The sequence below is a fragment of the Sinohyriopsis cumingii genome, chromosome 13 (genome assembly GCF_028554795.1).
Source record: "Sinohyriopsis cumingii isolate HCF-2022 chromosome 13, ASM2855479v2, whole genome shotgun sequence".
NCBI classification, from domain to species: Eukaryota; Metazoa; Mollusca; class Bivalvia; order Unionida; family Unionidae; genus Sinohyriopsis; species Sinohyriopsis cumingii.
This window is the reverse complement of record NC_142973.1, coordinates 1,193,146-1,209,405: the sequence shown is the minus strand read 5'-3', so window position 1 is coordinate 1,209,405 and position 16,260 is coordinate 1,193,146. Positions and strand designations below refer to the sequence as shown.

The window sequence follows — 16,260 nt, the reverse complement described above, 5'->3', positions numbered from 1 at the left end:
GTCTTTTCCATACATGTGCTGTTATCACTAAGGAATTTGCATTTTTCCATTCATGTGTTGTTATCACTAAGGAATTTGCATTGTGCTATAGGCTGACAAGAAGGATCAGTCTAGTTGTACTTTTATTAGTGTTGATATCAGGTCTAGTCCACCTGAGAAAATGGGGTAATGATGAATCTGAATCAAGCATGATGGATATGAATGAGAGAATTCCTTCAAATCATACACACAAAGAGCATGCACTGCAATATATGTACTAATTTTCAAATGGACATGACTCTTATGTAAGCTTCAGTGGTTAGGTCATTCTTACTGCTGAATTTAAAAACACTGTTGTATATATTACTGAAATGATGGCAACTGTTTTTTTAAATACTTTTGCACTAATTTATTTTTGGGTAAGTACTTTTTTCAGAAGTAATCTGTTTCTTTTTAAGGCAATTGTCTCAAAATAATGGTTAAAACCCTATCTGCTTATACTTACCTTTGAATGCATGAGAAATTTAGTTAAATATAGCATTCACATTCATGTTTGTTATGTTTTTCATCATAAAAGCTTTATGATGTTATAATACTATTTCTTGTGGCACACATATGGACATATCAATGAAAGTAAAGGCATTTTCTGTGGGTATATTTTTTTTATTTAAAAATATTTTCATCAGTATGTAAATTCACATATTTGGTTAGGGATTTCAGTGTTTTCACAAGTAGATAATCATTTGTAAAAGACTGAAATCCATGGATTGTTGCAACCACAAAATCCATGATAATTAGTACCCCACAAAATCCATGATAGTTAGTAACCAGAAAATCCATGATAATTAGTGCCCACAAAATCCATGATAATTAGTACCCCACAAAATCCATGATAATTAGTACCCACAAAATCCATGATAATTAGTACCCCACAAAATCCATGATAATTAGTACCCGCAAAATCCATGATAATTAGTACCCACAAAATCCATGATAATTAGTACCCCACAAAATCCATGATAATTAGTACCCACAAAATCCATGATAATTAGTACCCACAAAATCCATGATAATTAGTACCCCACAAAATCCATGATAATTAGTACCCACAAAATCCATGATAATTAGTGCCCCACAAAATCCATGATAATTAGTACCCCACAAAATCCATGATAATTAGTACCCACAAAATCCATGATAATTTGTACCCACAAAATCCATGATAATTAGTACCTCACAAAATCCATGATAATTAGTACCCCATAAAATCCATGATAATTAGTACCCACAAAATCCATGATAATTAGTACCCCACAAAATCCATGATAATTAGTACCCACAAAATCCATGATAATTAGTACCCCACAAAATCCATGATAATTAGTACCCACAAAATCCATGATAATTAGTACCCCACAAAATTTTATGATAATTAGTACCCCAATTATCCTGATAAGTACCCGATAAATTCCATAACAATTGGTACCCAAAAAATCAATGATAATTAGTACCCTCAAATTCCATAACAACTGGTACCACAAACATTCCATAATAATATGTATCCCATAAAATCTGCAATTGATATCTACAAAATCCATGACAATACCCACAAGTAATGTGAGTTCAAAGAATTTAAAGGAAAATAATTATTTGTTTGATTATTCAAGTTATCTGAGGATAAATGCAATGTCCATATGCTACCATAAGACATATTATTATGAGTAAACAGTCATTTACGATCACTTATTCATGATCAATATTTTTTATGATCAATTATTTCTAATCAATTATTCATTATCAAACATTTAAGATCAATTATTTATGATAAAAATTCTTATCAATTTTGTATGACAAAATAGCTATGAACAAGTATTTATGACAAAATATTTATGATCAGTTTTTTATGATCAATGATTTTTAAACTGTTCTATAACAGAAATTTTGATTGTGCATTTTATCAATCCATCCACTGACAATAACAACAAAGAATGAAACAAATAAAAATATGAATAGCAAAAACAAAACAAAACAATAAAAATATAATAATAATAATAATAATAATAATAATAATAATAATAATAATAATCAGCAATGCCAAACAAACCAAAACAGATCAGAATTTAAGGAAATCTCAAAAACTTTGTTTACCATATTTCATGGCTATATTTGAAATTACTTACCTTCCTTAAAAAATAACTTTATCACAGGATACACTGAGAAATTGTAATCAAAACTGTGATTTTTTATATTTTAAAATGTTGTGATTATCAAAAGTGAAGAGGCTAATTGCATTAGCATGAAAGAAAATATACAAAGCCAAATTGTCCATACAAAGATTTATTCAAATTTGTGGTTCATCTAAACCTAAAACATACTGCAAAACTCTGATGACATACACACTAAAAATTTCTAATATTCCAGCTGAAAACCTAAATCCATTCTACTTCTACAAAACTTTCTTCTCAACAGTAAGCCAGCATTGAATATAAGCTACCTAACATATTGTATTCCTATCTTCTAGCTAGCAGAAGAGACACATATTCTGAATAAAATGTAAAGTGGAAATAGCAAAATTAGTGTCAATTAAGATGTAAATGATTCCTAAATAGTGTAAATATTTGATGAAGCTTTTTTTTATCTACCACAACAATGTTAGACGTATACAAGACAATATTTTCTTACTGAATATCCCTCAATATTATGACACAAAAATAAGTCTACTGTGAGTAAGCCATCTATATAAAATAAACCATATAAACATTACTAATAAATTTAATATAAAATAAATCATATAAACATTAATAAATTTTATATAAAATAAACCACATTAAGATTACTAATAAACTGTATGCTGCAGTTTACCTTTCTATAACAAAAGTTTCCAGTCCCTTTTGCATAATGTTTTAAATAAAGCTGTTAATTCCCAGAATAGTATTGTTTTAAAATTAAAGAAAATACCATCCTAGATTCCTCGCATATAAAACTTTATTTAACTCTAAGTCTTATTTGAAAATATTCTGACCAATCAAATGCTTCCATCTGTCATTTTCAGGTATGATTTCCAAGCCTGGAGCAACATCTATTTGATTAATTCCATAGATATTCTGTCTTGCTATAACTAAAAACTATTTTAGAATCGAAATAGTTTATTGCAGTCATGTTCTCCTTCTAAGGATACTGTTTAATAACAATATGTGTGTGTGTGAGATTTAGATTTTTCACATAGCTTTTAAAAAATTTCAGTCATATTGCAATGATGTCTGCAGTGTGGCAGTTTATAGTGATGTCTAGCACTGAGGCATCATGCTGCAGACATTATTCCGATACCAGGTCAACCTGTCCTAATACTAACCTCTTAATTGTGAACAACTAGCGAGGTAGCTGTTAGTACCATTTATATAAGTCTTCGTTATGACCCATTCGGAGTTAGAACTTGTGAACCTGAGCAGTTTTAATAATAATAATATATTTAAAGAAGAAGCTCATCTGGTCAACAAACTAATCTTCCATGAGGCCTTCTGCAATTTTATATGCATACGATGTGCAATTTTTATAAGTTGTGGTTTCTTTACGCAACAATGCTATTAAAAACTAGATAAATGATCTACTACTACAATAAAATATATACAGTGCATTAAAGATGAGTACATACAGGATTCATACAAAAAAGTTAGTAATGAGCCTGTCAGTAAAGGTGAACACTTGAATGTACATTGTTTTAAATTGCTGTTTTTACTGAATTACACTAAATCATACAAATGATTGTTTCTGTATATAACCTCAGAAGCTTGTTAAAACATTTGAATGAGACAGCTGACCTTTCATAGGCTAAAATGGAAAGCAAAACCTTTCTTATAAAATTCTAAATTTGGTTTTGATAAATATAAATTGTTGTTTGAGATGAATCTTAGTTCATACATTTCCACAAATATGAATTACTTTTAAGATATCAACAGCAGCCAACCCATGCAAGGATTTGTAGACTTAAATCCTTTTGAAGTCTTTATTCAAATGGGAGTCACTTAAGCCAGTGAAACGAAGAACAGATAACTTTCTGTAGCATGACAGGTTATGACTCCATAGCTTTATATCACAAAGTCTTCATCAGAGGAATGCTGGCTGGATTTGAATCACATGATCAACTAAATGGAGACCACATAACGAAATCCTTCTGTACAAAGTTCCAATCCAGAATCACATGATCAACTAAATGGAGACCACATAACGAAATCCTTCTGTACAAAGTTCCAATCCAGAATCATATGATCAACTAAATGGAGAACACATAACGAAATCCTTCTGTACAAAGTTCCAATCTGGAATCACATGATCAGCTAAATGGAGACCACATAACGAAATTCTTCTGTACAAAGTTCCAATCCAGAATCACATGATCAACTAAATGGAGACCACATAATGAAATCCTTCTGTACAAAGTTCCAATCCTGAATAACATGATCAACTAAATGGAGACCACATAACGAAATCCTTCTGTACAAAGTTCTAACCCAGAATCACATTATCAACTAAATGGAGACCATATAACAAAATCCTTCTGTACAAAGTTCCAATCCAGAATCACAGTTCAACACCAGAATTCATTCCTCTGATGAAGGCCTTGTGAAAAGGTCGAAAGCTAACGAGCCATAACCTATTATGCTATAGAAAGGTATCTATTATGCTATAGAAAGGTATCTATTATGCTACAGAAAGGTATCTATTATGCTATAGAAAGGTATCTATTATGCTACAGAAAGGTATCTATTATGCTATAGAAAGGTATCTATTATGCTATAGAAAGGTATCTATTATGCTATAGAAAGGTATCTATTTTGTAGTTTTGTTGACTGAAAATGGCTGTAGCAGGTAACAACATTCATTCTAGAGGTCACTTAAGTATTTTAAAAAGATGAATGTCCTTCATGTAAGTGTGAATGTCATGAATCTAGTAAATTAAAAAATTCCAGGTCATTTCTAAATTCATTACAGACACATCTTTCTAATATCTTTGAAAGTAATGATAAGACTGATATGGGAATATAGTTATTCATAACCTAAAGATATCCCTTCTTGTGTATTGGATTCATTATATTGTTTGTTGTCAGCTGGAATTTTTTCCTAGTTAACTTTTGAAACAAACTATTCTGCTGTAAAGAAGATAAAATTGAAATAAATTGGCTTAATTTTAATGTTGGATTTACCGAGTAAGATATAAGAAAAATAATTAAATTTCTGCATTATCTTACAAAGAATATATTTCAACAAACTGAAATTTTTACTGCACTCAGAAATGAGCAAAATAACACTGGACTTACTAACCCTAACCCTAACTCCAAAGAGGATATACCTTATCAATGAAATGACTATCAGCGGAAAATCAAAATATATTTTACATAGTCCCTGATATTTTATGCCTGAATAAGCCACCATAATTTGTTTCATGGAGTAATATCAAGAACTTAAAAATAAATTATGCATGAATTGAATTTTTACCTTTTGATTTGCTGGTGAAGTCATCAATAAATTCTTTCGTCTCCTTATGTCTAAGAATAAGCCGTCTTCCATCATTTAGCGTCTCCTTGTTGCTACTCAGATAAAACCCCGAGCCATTGGTCAAACTCTAGAAAAACAAAAACACAAGAAAACAATCTTGACAAAATATCAGGCTTTGTTAAATACAGTGAAATCCAGCAAAACCAAAAACCCTTGGGACTAAATAAAATGTTTGGTTTTAGAGGTTTTTGTTTATTGAGGGTATTGTTGTTTTATAAATCAGTAGTTGTAAATGCACATCATAATGATATCAATACACCAGTAGTGTAAATGCACATCATAATGATATCAATACACCAGTAGTGTAAATGCACGTCATGAAATCTACACTTCAGTAGTGTAAATGCACATCATAATGATATCAATACACCAGTAGTGTAAATGCACATCATGATATTTACACCTCAGTAGTGTAAATGCACATCATAATGATATCAATACACCAGTAGTGTAAATGCATATCATAATGATATCAATACGTCAGTAGTGTAAATGCACATCATAATGATATCAATACACCAGTAGTGTAAAAGCGAACTGAAATCATCAATGATATTCTTGAGCAATAGGATTTTCAAATTAGCCACTGCAAATGCATACTGGATGTAAAACTGGCACCATTTTCATTCAGAACAAACAGGACACCACTAGAAGACTTTTAGTGAAAACCCTATGTTGATACAACAATTTATTACAGAAAACTATTGAGAAGATTTTTAAAATCTACATTGTGGCAGCCATATTTGGGGTCAGATTGGTATCTTCATCATTTAGAACTTACTGAATATTATAATCAGTCTTCTGGCGAAACTCTGTATTGATATGATTTTCTGTTCAGTAAATACTTAGTGAGAAAATCCAAACCTGGTCACCAAGTTATACTAGGCTGGAATGATTGTGTCAAAGAACTGCAGGACTATGCATGAAATAAATACCTTATTGGTGTGGAAATGGTAAACTCTATCACATGCCTCTCAGTAACCAAATTTGACAAAAACTCGAGATCAATTTAAGTATGCCCTTAGATTATGTAAGAAGGAAGGATTAAAACACAGAGCGGACATGCATGCCAATAAATTTGACAATTAAGACCAACGTGACTTCTGAAGAAAGTAAAACAAAATATTACTATAACTTCCAGCAGGTTACCAATTAGCATTGATGGGAACCATTGCCAAAATAACATATGTAACATGTGGAAAAATCATTCAGAAGCCTTATTAAATAGTGTTAAAAATGATGTGAATAAGGAATATGTTCTTTTGGTATGCAAGGACACTTGTAGTTCTGTTGAACTGATGTCTGAGATCCAATGTGCCATAGAAGGTTAATATCCAGGAAGAGATATTTGTATGTAGAATAATTTAAATTTTCAGACAGTAGACTCTATATTCTTTTAATAATTGTATTTAATTGTAAGTTTGTACAGAAATCTGATAACTTCACAAAAGTAACAATTATCCTGCTATTGAAAAGTAAAAGTGGTAACCTGGCAGACTAAAATAACTATACACAATAATTATTTTGCAATGTTTGATAATTAGTTTGGTTTTAAGAACAGCTTTATGCCACTACATATTTAAAGAAAATGTCAGCTATTATATAGAACATGGTATCCCTGTGTTTGAATCTTTATTTTTATATGCCTGTAAGACAGTTGATAGAGTCAATCACTGGACACTGTTTAAAAAGCTACTTTACAATAAAATACCAACCAATTGTTCATAATCTAGTTAACTCAAACAGGCATGCTTTCATGTAAATTCAGAAATTGTTCACTGATTATCAAAAATAAGTTATTCAAATCCCCCAGCTAGTACTAACATGGGGGACTGTTAAACATGAGGTAGGTATATAATGTGTAATCTTGTTCTACATGGGCAAGTTTTCACAGTTGCAAAGATAGTGCCAGAGATAACATGTCGCCATGCATTACAAATTTCTGTGTATTCGAACAAAAGCATGCTTCTAAATAAATTTAGGAATTGTTCATTGAATATCAAAATTAGATTATTCAAATCGTATTGCTGCAGAATGTGCTGTGCTCTTCTGTGGATAAACTTTGGTGAATGTAGGAAAAGAAAACTAGTTATCGGCTATAAAAATGGCATTGCTCAGACATCTAGAATGGCCACCACATCAGCATTCTAGATAATCTTGTTTTCAGTACTTCTCCTGAATGGATAGTCATATCAACATGGAAATTTCAGATTTCTAATGATGTCTAGCTGGTCCTAAATAAAAATCATTCGGTTCAGACATCCAATACGGTCTCAACAGTGGCCACCTTGAAAATCTTCTTATTATTACTTCACCTGAATAAATCAGCTTTTTATGATGTCTAGTTGGTACTAAATGAAAATGATGCTGATCTGACATCCAGTATGGCCACCATGGCAGCCATTTTGAAAATGTTATTATAGCTACTCCTCCTAAGATAGAATTCTTTATTTCAGGATTGCATGGTCAGTACATCTAAATTAAAATATAAATGTGTTTTAAACAGAAAAGATCACATCTGTCTTATCTACAAATATTCAAACACATATACAACTACAGAATGGGTGTCATTGTTAAAAACAGACTTCTGTACAACGTTTAAAATGTAATTTGTTCCAATGAGCTGTAATCTGAGAATTAAAACCAATATTATAGGTTCACTGAGATTTCAATTCTTACTATCTTGATATTCTTATCATCATTGAAAACACATAATTCATCATTAATTCTTCCAAACTAAATATAGTTTACAAGCAATGGTAAGTCTGATAATACAAAGAAAGTCTACTTTTAATTGATTGAAACACTTAATTAGGTTCTCATGTTTGCAGTGATCAATTGCCATTTGTCACATACATATCACATAATACACTGAAACTGAATTAAAAGAAAAATGTAATACAAATTTTATTCGATAAAACTTATTTAATTGGTATCTTTTTCTTAAAGTGTTGCCAATAGTGGGCATTATTAATATTTTAATCAATCAATTGTTATGTATATTTAATTTAAATTGTTTGTCTGCTAGTTTTACATTTTCATTACACATTATTGTAATGTAACATTGTTTACTGGACTTGACCTTGTTCAAAACTGAGTTCATTTGATTGACCTGATTGACTTTTTAAAAGAAAAATTATATCTCATTTACATAAACAACTAATAATAGCTTCATTATTCTCTATGTGTATGAGCTCATTAACTGAATTATAATTCAGGTAAACAAGAAGTGATAAATATGTTGATCAGGGTCAGGGTTTTTGGAGATTCCCATGTGAATCTAATAGGTTATTGTGTTGTATGTAAACAAGGTTCATTAAGACCATTCTAGAAGGTTATTTTCCATTAGGTAATGGTTGTTTTTAGAAAATGCTAATATGACCTGAGGTCAAGCAGAGAACTATATTATCTTGTGACTGTGAAGATTTTACCAGTCGTGCTTTAACGTCTAGCACTATAAGTTGTATTATGTTGTGTCCAGTTTGGGCTGAAGTTTATTTTCTTCAAATTCATGAATTCAAATGATTATTTTCTCTAGAAATACAAAAGTACTCAGACTAAATTCTTGGATAAAGACATTCATTGGAATTTATACTGATTTCAAACCTGGACAAATATTTCTGTGATTCAATAAGAGACTGTTGACACATCAGCAGTTTGCTGACCATAACAGACACATCATCACCTTCAATTCTGGATCTCATCGGGACCTGAACTCAGTTTCATTCAGGACTTTTTATAACTAGGACTTGTGTTTTTAATTATCTTATCATTTTTGGATTTAATTCGCAATACCGTAAGTTCTATTTTCTCATTTTCCATTTTGATTTCTAGGGAAAAAAATTATTTGTTAAATTTTACAAAACATGTTGTCTTTACTCTTTTTTGTTACTTATGTTAAGAGCATAGACTCGTAACACAATATTAGGTTGTTTAATGTTATTCACAGTGCACTGAGAAATTTTTACGTAGAAAATTTAACAAAATATGACTTGTTACTAAAATTTGTGTATTTCGTGATTTGAATTTTTGATTCAAATTTCCAGGCACTAACGACAGTTTTTGATGATAAAGTGATTCATACATCAAGTTTTATGCTACCAATCTGATTTCAATTTTATTGATATTCAGCAAATAGGGGCTTATTTTGTGGGTACTTTCCATAAGAAAAAATGGGAATAAGCAGATTTGTCAGTTATAAGAGTGGGCTAAAACAAGAAGGCAGTATACTGCATGAATGACATACTAAATGGATAAATTCTTTCAAATTGATAAATTATAACACAGAAGTACCTGCTAATCAATAGGTATTACATGTAAAATCAAATTTCAAAAAATCACAAAGCACACAAAATTTAATCTGTTAATATTATTCTTTTAATTCATAACTAATATTTTTGGGGAAAAAGTTGTACAGCCAGGCAAATATTTATTTTTCTGCTGATGTGTCATGACTAAAACCTACTCTGCATCAATGCACCATTGGTGTTCCAAATCATGAAATACAAGACAGATATTCACCATTTCAAAAATGTGTATTTCTTACCAAGTTGATGACAGCAGCCAGACAGAAATCATTGATTGTAATATTCCTTGGGATTTCAACCACATCAAATCGATTTTTCATCTTTTCTTTGATATCAAGTCGCAGCTGGAAATGTTTAGAATAAAACAAAACTAAACATTCTGCATATGTTAAAACTAGACACAGTGACAAGACTTTACATATAACATGCAGAATGCTGTGTCTCACCTGTAAATCAAGTCATGATTCAATGGTATAATTTTAAAATATATTAACACAATGCTGATACCATTTCTACTACCACCCAAAAAAATGGATACCTATGGTTTGCTATCTGCACATGAGACAAAGCAAAAGGTCTTACTGATGTCTGACTAGAGGGAAGCCCAAATTAACTGAAGACAAATGATGTGACAAATATAATTATACATCTTGCAGAAAGGAGTCAAATAACATTATCAAATATCCATTTGTAAACATCTAGCTTGAAATGTTATATTGTTTTGGCCCCCAAGTAAAGCCCAAAATATAGATTCAAATAAAATGTAAGCACTCTATAAGTAGAATCCAAGTACTACCTAAGTGTGTATATGTATTAGAAGAAATTATTATCAATATTTACCTCACTTTGAACCTGCTGGACATGTTTCATCCATTTTTTGCAGTAATCAACATCAAAGTTCTTCTGAATATTTTCAAGAACTGAAAAATTGAAGAAAAAAAATATGATGCATACAAGCCAACCTGTATTGAATTATAAGGATAATTAAAACTAATATAAGTGGTAAATGAGTGTAATCTGATCACAAAAAGAGTAACCTATATAATACATACAATAATTACAGAAAACTATGAAAAATACACATTTACTTTTGTTACCAGCCTGGTTTTGCAGTTGGTTAAAATTCCTATCATAAGTGGGCAAAATCCATGTGGATTAGTACCAGAATACAAACATGAAAATCCATGTGGATTAGTGCCAGAATACAAACATGAAAATCCATGTGGATTAGTGCCAGAATACAAACATGAAAATCCATGTGGATTAGTACCAGAATACAAACATGAAAATCCATGTGGATTAGTGCCAGAATACAAACATGAAAATCCATGTGGATTAGTGCCAGATTACAAACATCAAAATCCATGTGGATTAGTGCCAGAATACAAACATGAAAATCCAGGTGGATTAGTGCCAAAATACAAACAAGAAAATCCATGTGGATTAGTGCCAAAATGCAAACATGAAAATCCACATGGATTAGTGACAGAATACAAACATGAAAATCCAGGTGGATTAGTACAGAATACAAACATGAAAATCCATGTGGATTAGTGCCAGAATACAAACATGAAAATCCATGTGGATTAGTACCAGAATACAAACATGAAAATCCATGTGGATTAGTGCCAGAATACAAACATGAAAATCAATGTGTATTAGTGCCAGAATACAAACATGAAAATCTATGTGGATTAGTACCAGAATAAAAACATGAAAATTCATGTGGATTAGTACCAGAATACAAACATCAAAATGCTGGCAATTATGTAGATACAACACTAACTAGTCAAAATGATCATAAAGTCAAGTCCACAAAAATTCTGCAATGAACAAGACAATATACTCAATCTGAGTGCTGTATTACATTACTCTCATATTCTTTTTAAACTTGTAAAGCACTATTAATTTGACCTTTTTCTGATGTGACGTGTTTTGATGTTTAAAGAAATCCCTCTCCTCTAACATTTTTAGTTGTAATTTACCATCACATTTGTAAAACCTGTTTTTCTTAACTTGTGGCACCATTTTTTAAAAGTACAGACTGGTCCACAAATATGATGAATCTGTGAAAAGTTTTCAAACTGATGAAACTCAACTGTTAGCTGGGAAATGTGTCATACAGAACTGCTATAAATAGAAAAAAGTCAAGTTCTTGTAGGACTATGATAGACAAATGTACTCTTACACTATTCTTATGCAGCAGAATTAATTTTTAAAATTTTCTCAAACTGATATGATGTGTGTGATTAAAAAGATGATAATAAAAATGACAAGCATAACATGTTATTGCTTTAATGTTTAATGCAAAAAAAAAGCATGAAGTAAAACAACTACAACAAGAGCATAATGGCTGGCATGTATGCTGATGGCAGACTTTAAATATTAAAATGTTATTTAAATCTTACAGGAAATCAAGCCATTTCAAAACATGATGTAACACTTGATATTGCAACATCATTTTTATAGACCCCAAAACATATAGGCTTCTTTCTCATCCTAAGGTACAAGCCACTCACAAATCTTGGTCAAGGAATTGTGCAAAACCCATTTATGTTTGAGTCAGATGACCCTGACCTTTGGATCCCAAAGTCAACGGCCTTTTATATTTACCTGATGAACCACAAACTTTGCTCATAGTACATGGTCAGGAAATAAAGTTATGGTACAAAAAGCATGTCTCTTCTTTCAGTCACAGTGACCTTGACCTCTGAGCTTTTGACTATAAAATCAGTAGGCTACTTCCTGATACAAGCTATCCACAAATTCTAGTGAAAGTACAGGGTAAAGAATTTAAATTTGTATGCAGAAATCATTTACCATTTTTCAGTCACAGTGATCTTTATGTCTGACCCTTTGACCTCAACATCAACAGGCTTCTTCCTTAACTCAAGAGTTCAGTCTAGGAAAGTGATTTAGAACTAAACATATTATGCTGAAACCAGTATTATTTTATTCAGTAAATGATCTTGACCTTTGACATTGACCTAAAATTCAATAGGCTTCTTCCCTACCTGAATGCCAGCCATCCACAAAATCTGCCAAAAGGTAGATGGTGTAAAACAAAAGTTACTGTGTAGAAATGAAGAATGTACCAGATAGCAAGATGGATGGAGATATCTGCATGGATGGACTGACAAACATACAGACAGGTCTATGCATTAATGGACAGACAAATGAACAGATAGGTAAATGGATGGATGGATGGATAGACAAACATACAGATAGATACATTGATGGATAGACTGACAAACATACTGACAGGTCCATGCATTAATGGATAGATGAATGAACAGATAGGTAAATGGATGGATGGACAGACAAACATACAAATAGATACATCGATGGATGGACTGACATATATACAGATAGATACATCAATGGATGGACAGACAAACATATAGATAGATACATCGATGGATGGACTGACAAACATACAGATAGATACATCGATGGATGGACTGACATATATACAGATAGATACATCAATGGATGGACAGACAAACATATAGATAGATACATCAATGGATGGACTGACAAACATACAGATAGATACATCAATGGATGGACAGACAAACATACAGATAGATACATCAATGGATGGACAGACAAACATACAGATAGATATATCGATGGATGGACTGACAAACATACAGATAGATACATCAATGGATGGACAGACAAACATACAGATAGATACATCAATGGATGGACAGACAAACATATAGATAGATACATCGATGGATGGACTGACAAACATACAGACAGATACATCGATGGATGGACTGACAAACATACAGATAGATACATCAATGGATGGACTGACAAACATACAGATAGATACATCAATGGATGGACTGACAAACATACAGATAGATACATCAATGGATGGACTGACAAACATACAGATAGATACATCAATGGATGGACTGACAAACATACAGATAGATACATCGATGGATGGACTGACAAACATACAGATAGATACATCGATGGATGGACTGACAAACATACAGATATATACATTGATGGATGGAGAACATTACCACATTATACGCTCTGCCTATTTATTTGTGTAAAAAAATCTTTAAATTTCTGATAATGTTGTTGTTGTAATAGGGTTTAATGCCTATTTATTTGTGTATAAAAATCTTTATATTTTTGATGCTGTTCTTGTTGTTGTAATAGGATTTAATGCCATTTTTCAGCACAAGATAGGCTAGTCATTTGACAAAATTTCAGCTAAAGACTTCTTATGATGTCTAGTTGGTCCTAAATTAAAATTGATTTGTTCAGACATCCAATATGACCTCCACAGTGGCCACCTTAAAGATCTTGTTATTGCGACACTCTGTGACCTTCTACAACACCCTTGCAGCCCTGATTTGGATTGCAACCTGGGGATTGGGAACCACTGCTTTAAAGAAATTATGATGAGGTGCCAGTGTATATTAACCTCATCTAAATCAACATACCTGTCTGTGCTTATCCAATTCTACTTTTCTTTCTTTCCTCCTCTTCAGAAATTATGATGAGGTGCCAGTGTATACAAACCTCATCTAAATCAACATACCTTGCCTGTGCTTATCTAATTCTACTTTTATTTCTTTCCTCCTCTTCAGAAATTATGATGAGGCGCCAGTATATAAAAACCTCATCTAAATCAACATACCTTGTCTGTGCTTATCTAATTCTATTTTTATTTCTTTCCTCCTCTTCAGAAATTATGATGAGGTGCCAGTGTATACAAACCTCATCTAAATCAACATACCTTGTCTGTGCTTATCTAATTCTACTTTTATTTCTTTCCTCCTCTTCAGTTCTTGCATGTTAGTGATTATTGGAGGGAACTTATCCAATTCATGATTGCACTCCCGGATCAACATGTTGAAATAGTCCTGAATATATATATATATATATATATATATATATATATATATATATATATATATATATATATATATATATATATATATATATATATATATATACACTTAACAAATACTGGAAGATATAATTTAATGCAAAAAATTATGCCTGAAGCGTTCGGAAAATTTTAAAATAACATATCTAAACTCATATGAAAGTACAGTAAATAGAATTTATTCTGTTAAAATTTACTGAGGGTGACATTAATTACCATTAATTTTGCTTCATCTCTGGTAACTTGAAGTGGCAATATTCTCCTTAATTTCTGTTTCAAATAAACAGATTTGACTTAAAGGTCACAATATGCCAAAGTAATACGAATAAAGTACAATGTCACACACCACAGCACTCGATCTAGATGGTTTGGGTAGAATTTCAATCCACACAATTGCAACATGCTAACAATTGATCCACGCTCAATTTTTGACAAAACAATAATACTTACGACTCTGTTGACTACAGCTGTGGCCTGTCTGTACTTGTATGCCACCATGAGGAAGAATGTGAAGTAGGCACAAACTGCCATTGAATCAGCCTGAAGAGTATAAAACATGTATATTTGAAAATATGAATATGTATAAGCATACAATATTTCAATTATCTGCATTCATTAAAAAATTTGACAAGAGTCCAGACTGTCCCCAGTGTGGTTGATCATATGAATTTATGTGATCATAGTACTTTATTTAGTGGGTGATGATGGGGTGTATACTCTTGGTTTACATGTTCACACCAATAATTTATGTGATCACAGTACTTTATTTAGTGGGTGATGATGAATGGGGTGTATACTGTTGGTTCACACCAATAACTTATGTGATCACAGTACTTTATTTAGTGGGTGATGATGGGGTGAATACTCTTGGTTTACATGTTAACACCAATAACTTATGTGATCACAGTACTTTATTTAGTGGGTCATGATGGATGGGGTGTATACTGTTGGTTCACACCAATAATTTATGTGATCACAGTACTTTATTTAGTGGGTGATGATGGGGTGTATACTCTTGGTTTACATGTTCACACCAATAATTTATGTGATCACAGTACTTTATTTAGTGGGTGATGATGGATGGGGTGTATACTGTTGGTTAACACCAATAATTAATGTGATACAGTACTTTATTTAGTGGGTGATAATGGATGGGGTGTATACAGCTGGTTCACACCAATAATTTATGTGATCACAGTACTTTCTTTAGTGGGTGATGATGATGGGGTGTATACGGTTGGTTCACATCAATAATTTAGGGACTTGGATCCACAGGTTCTTCTACTCTATATACCAGTATGATGGATAGCTTGAATTCATTTGACAAGATTTACCAAAAATATTTATCATAGCTCATAAAAAAAGTATTTTCATACCCACCCCCACCTGTATCTTGTAGAGCCTTGAGGATACAGGTGTAACATTTTCTTTAGCTAACTGTCTCAATGATGGTGCTCTGTAACCCTGACCATTATGTTACAGTCGGGTTTTCATGTA

The 16,260-nt window shown here is 31.8% G+C and overlaps 1 protein-coding gene across 4 annotated transcripts in view; it reads right to left on the bottom strand.

Annotated features, from left to right (window-relative positions):
* LOC149784837 (uncharacterized) overlaps positions 1 to 16,260 on the bottom strand; it is a 140,360-nt gene that overhangs the window by 63,206 nt on the left and 60,894 nt on the right. For all 4 annotated transcript variants that reach the window (XM_089978399.1, XM_089978401.1, XM_089978398.1 and 1 more), the window contains 5 exons: positions 15,214 to 15,303; positions 14,611 to 14,737; positions 10,680 to 10,759; positions 10,079 to 10,183; positions 5,473 to 5,599 (listed from right to left, as the gene is read on the bottom strand). In XM_089978399.1, the coding sequence (XP_089834525.1) occupies positions 5,473 to 5,599; positions 10,079 to 10,183; positions 10,680 to 10,759; positions 14,611 to 14,737; positions 15,214 to 15,303 (529 nt within the window). The remainder of the gene's footprint in view (positions 1 to 5,472; positions 5,600 to 10,078; positions 10,184 to 10,679; positions 10,760 to 14,610; positions 14,738 to 15,213; positions 15,304 to 16,260) is intronic.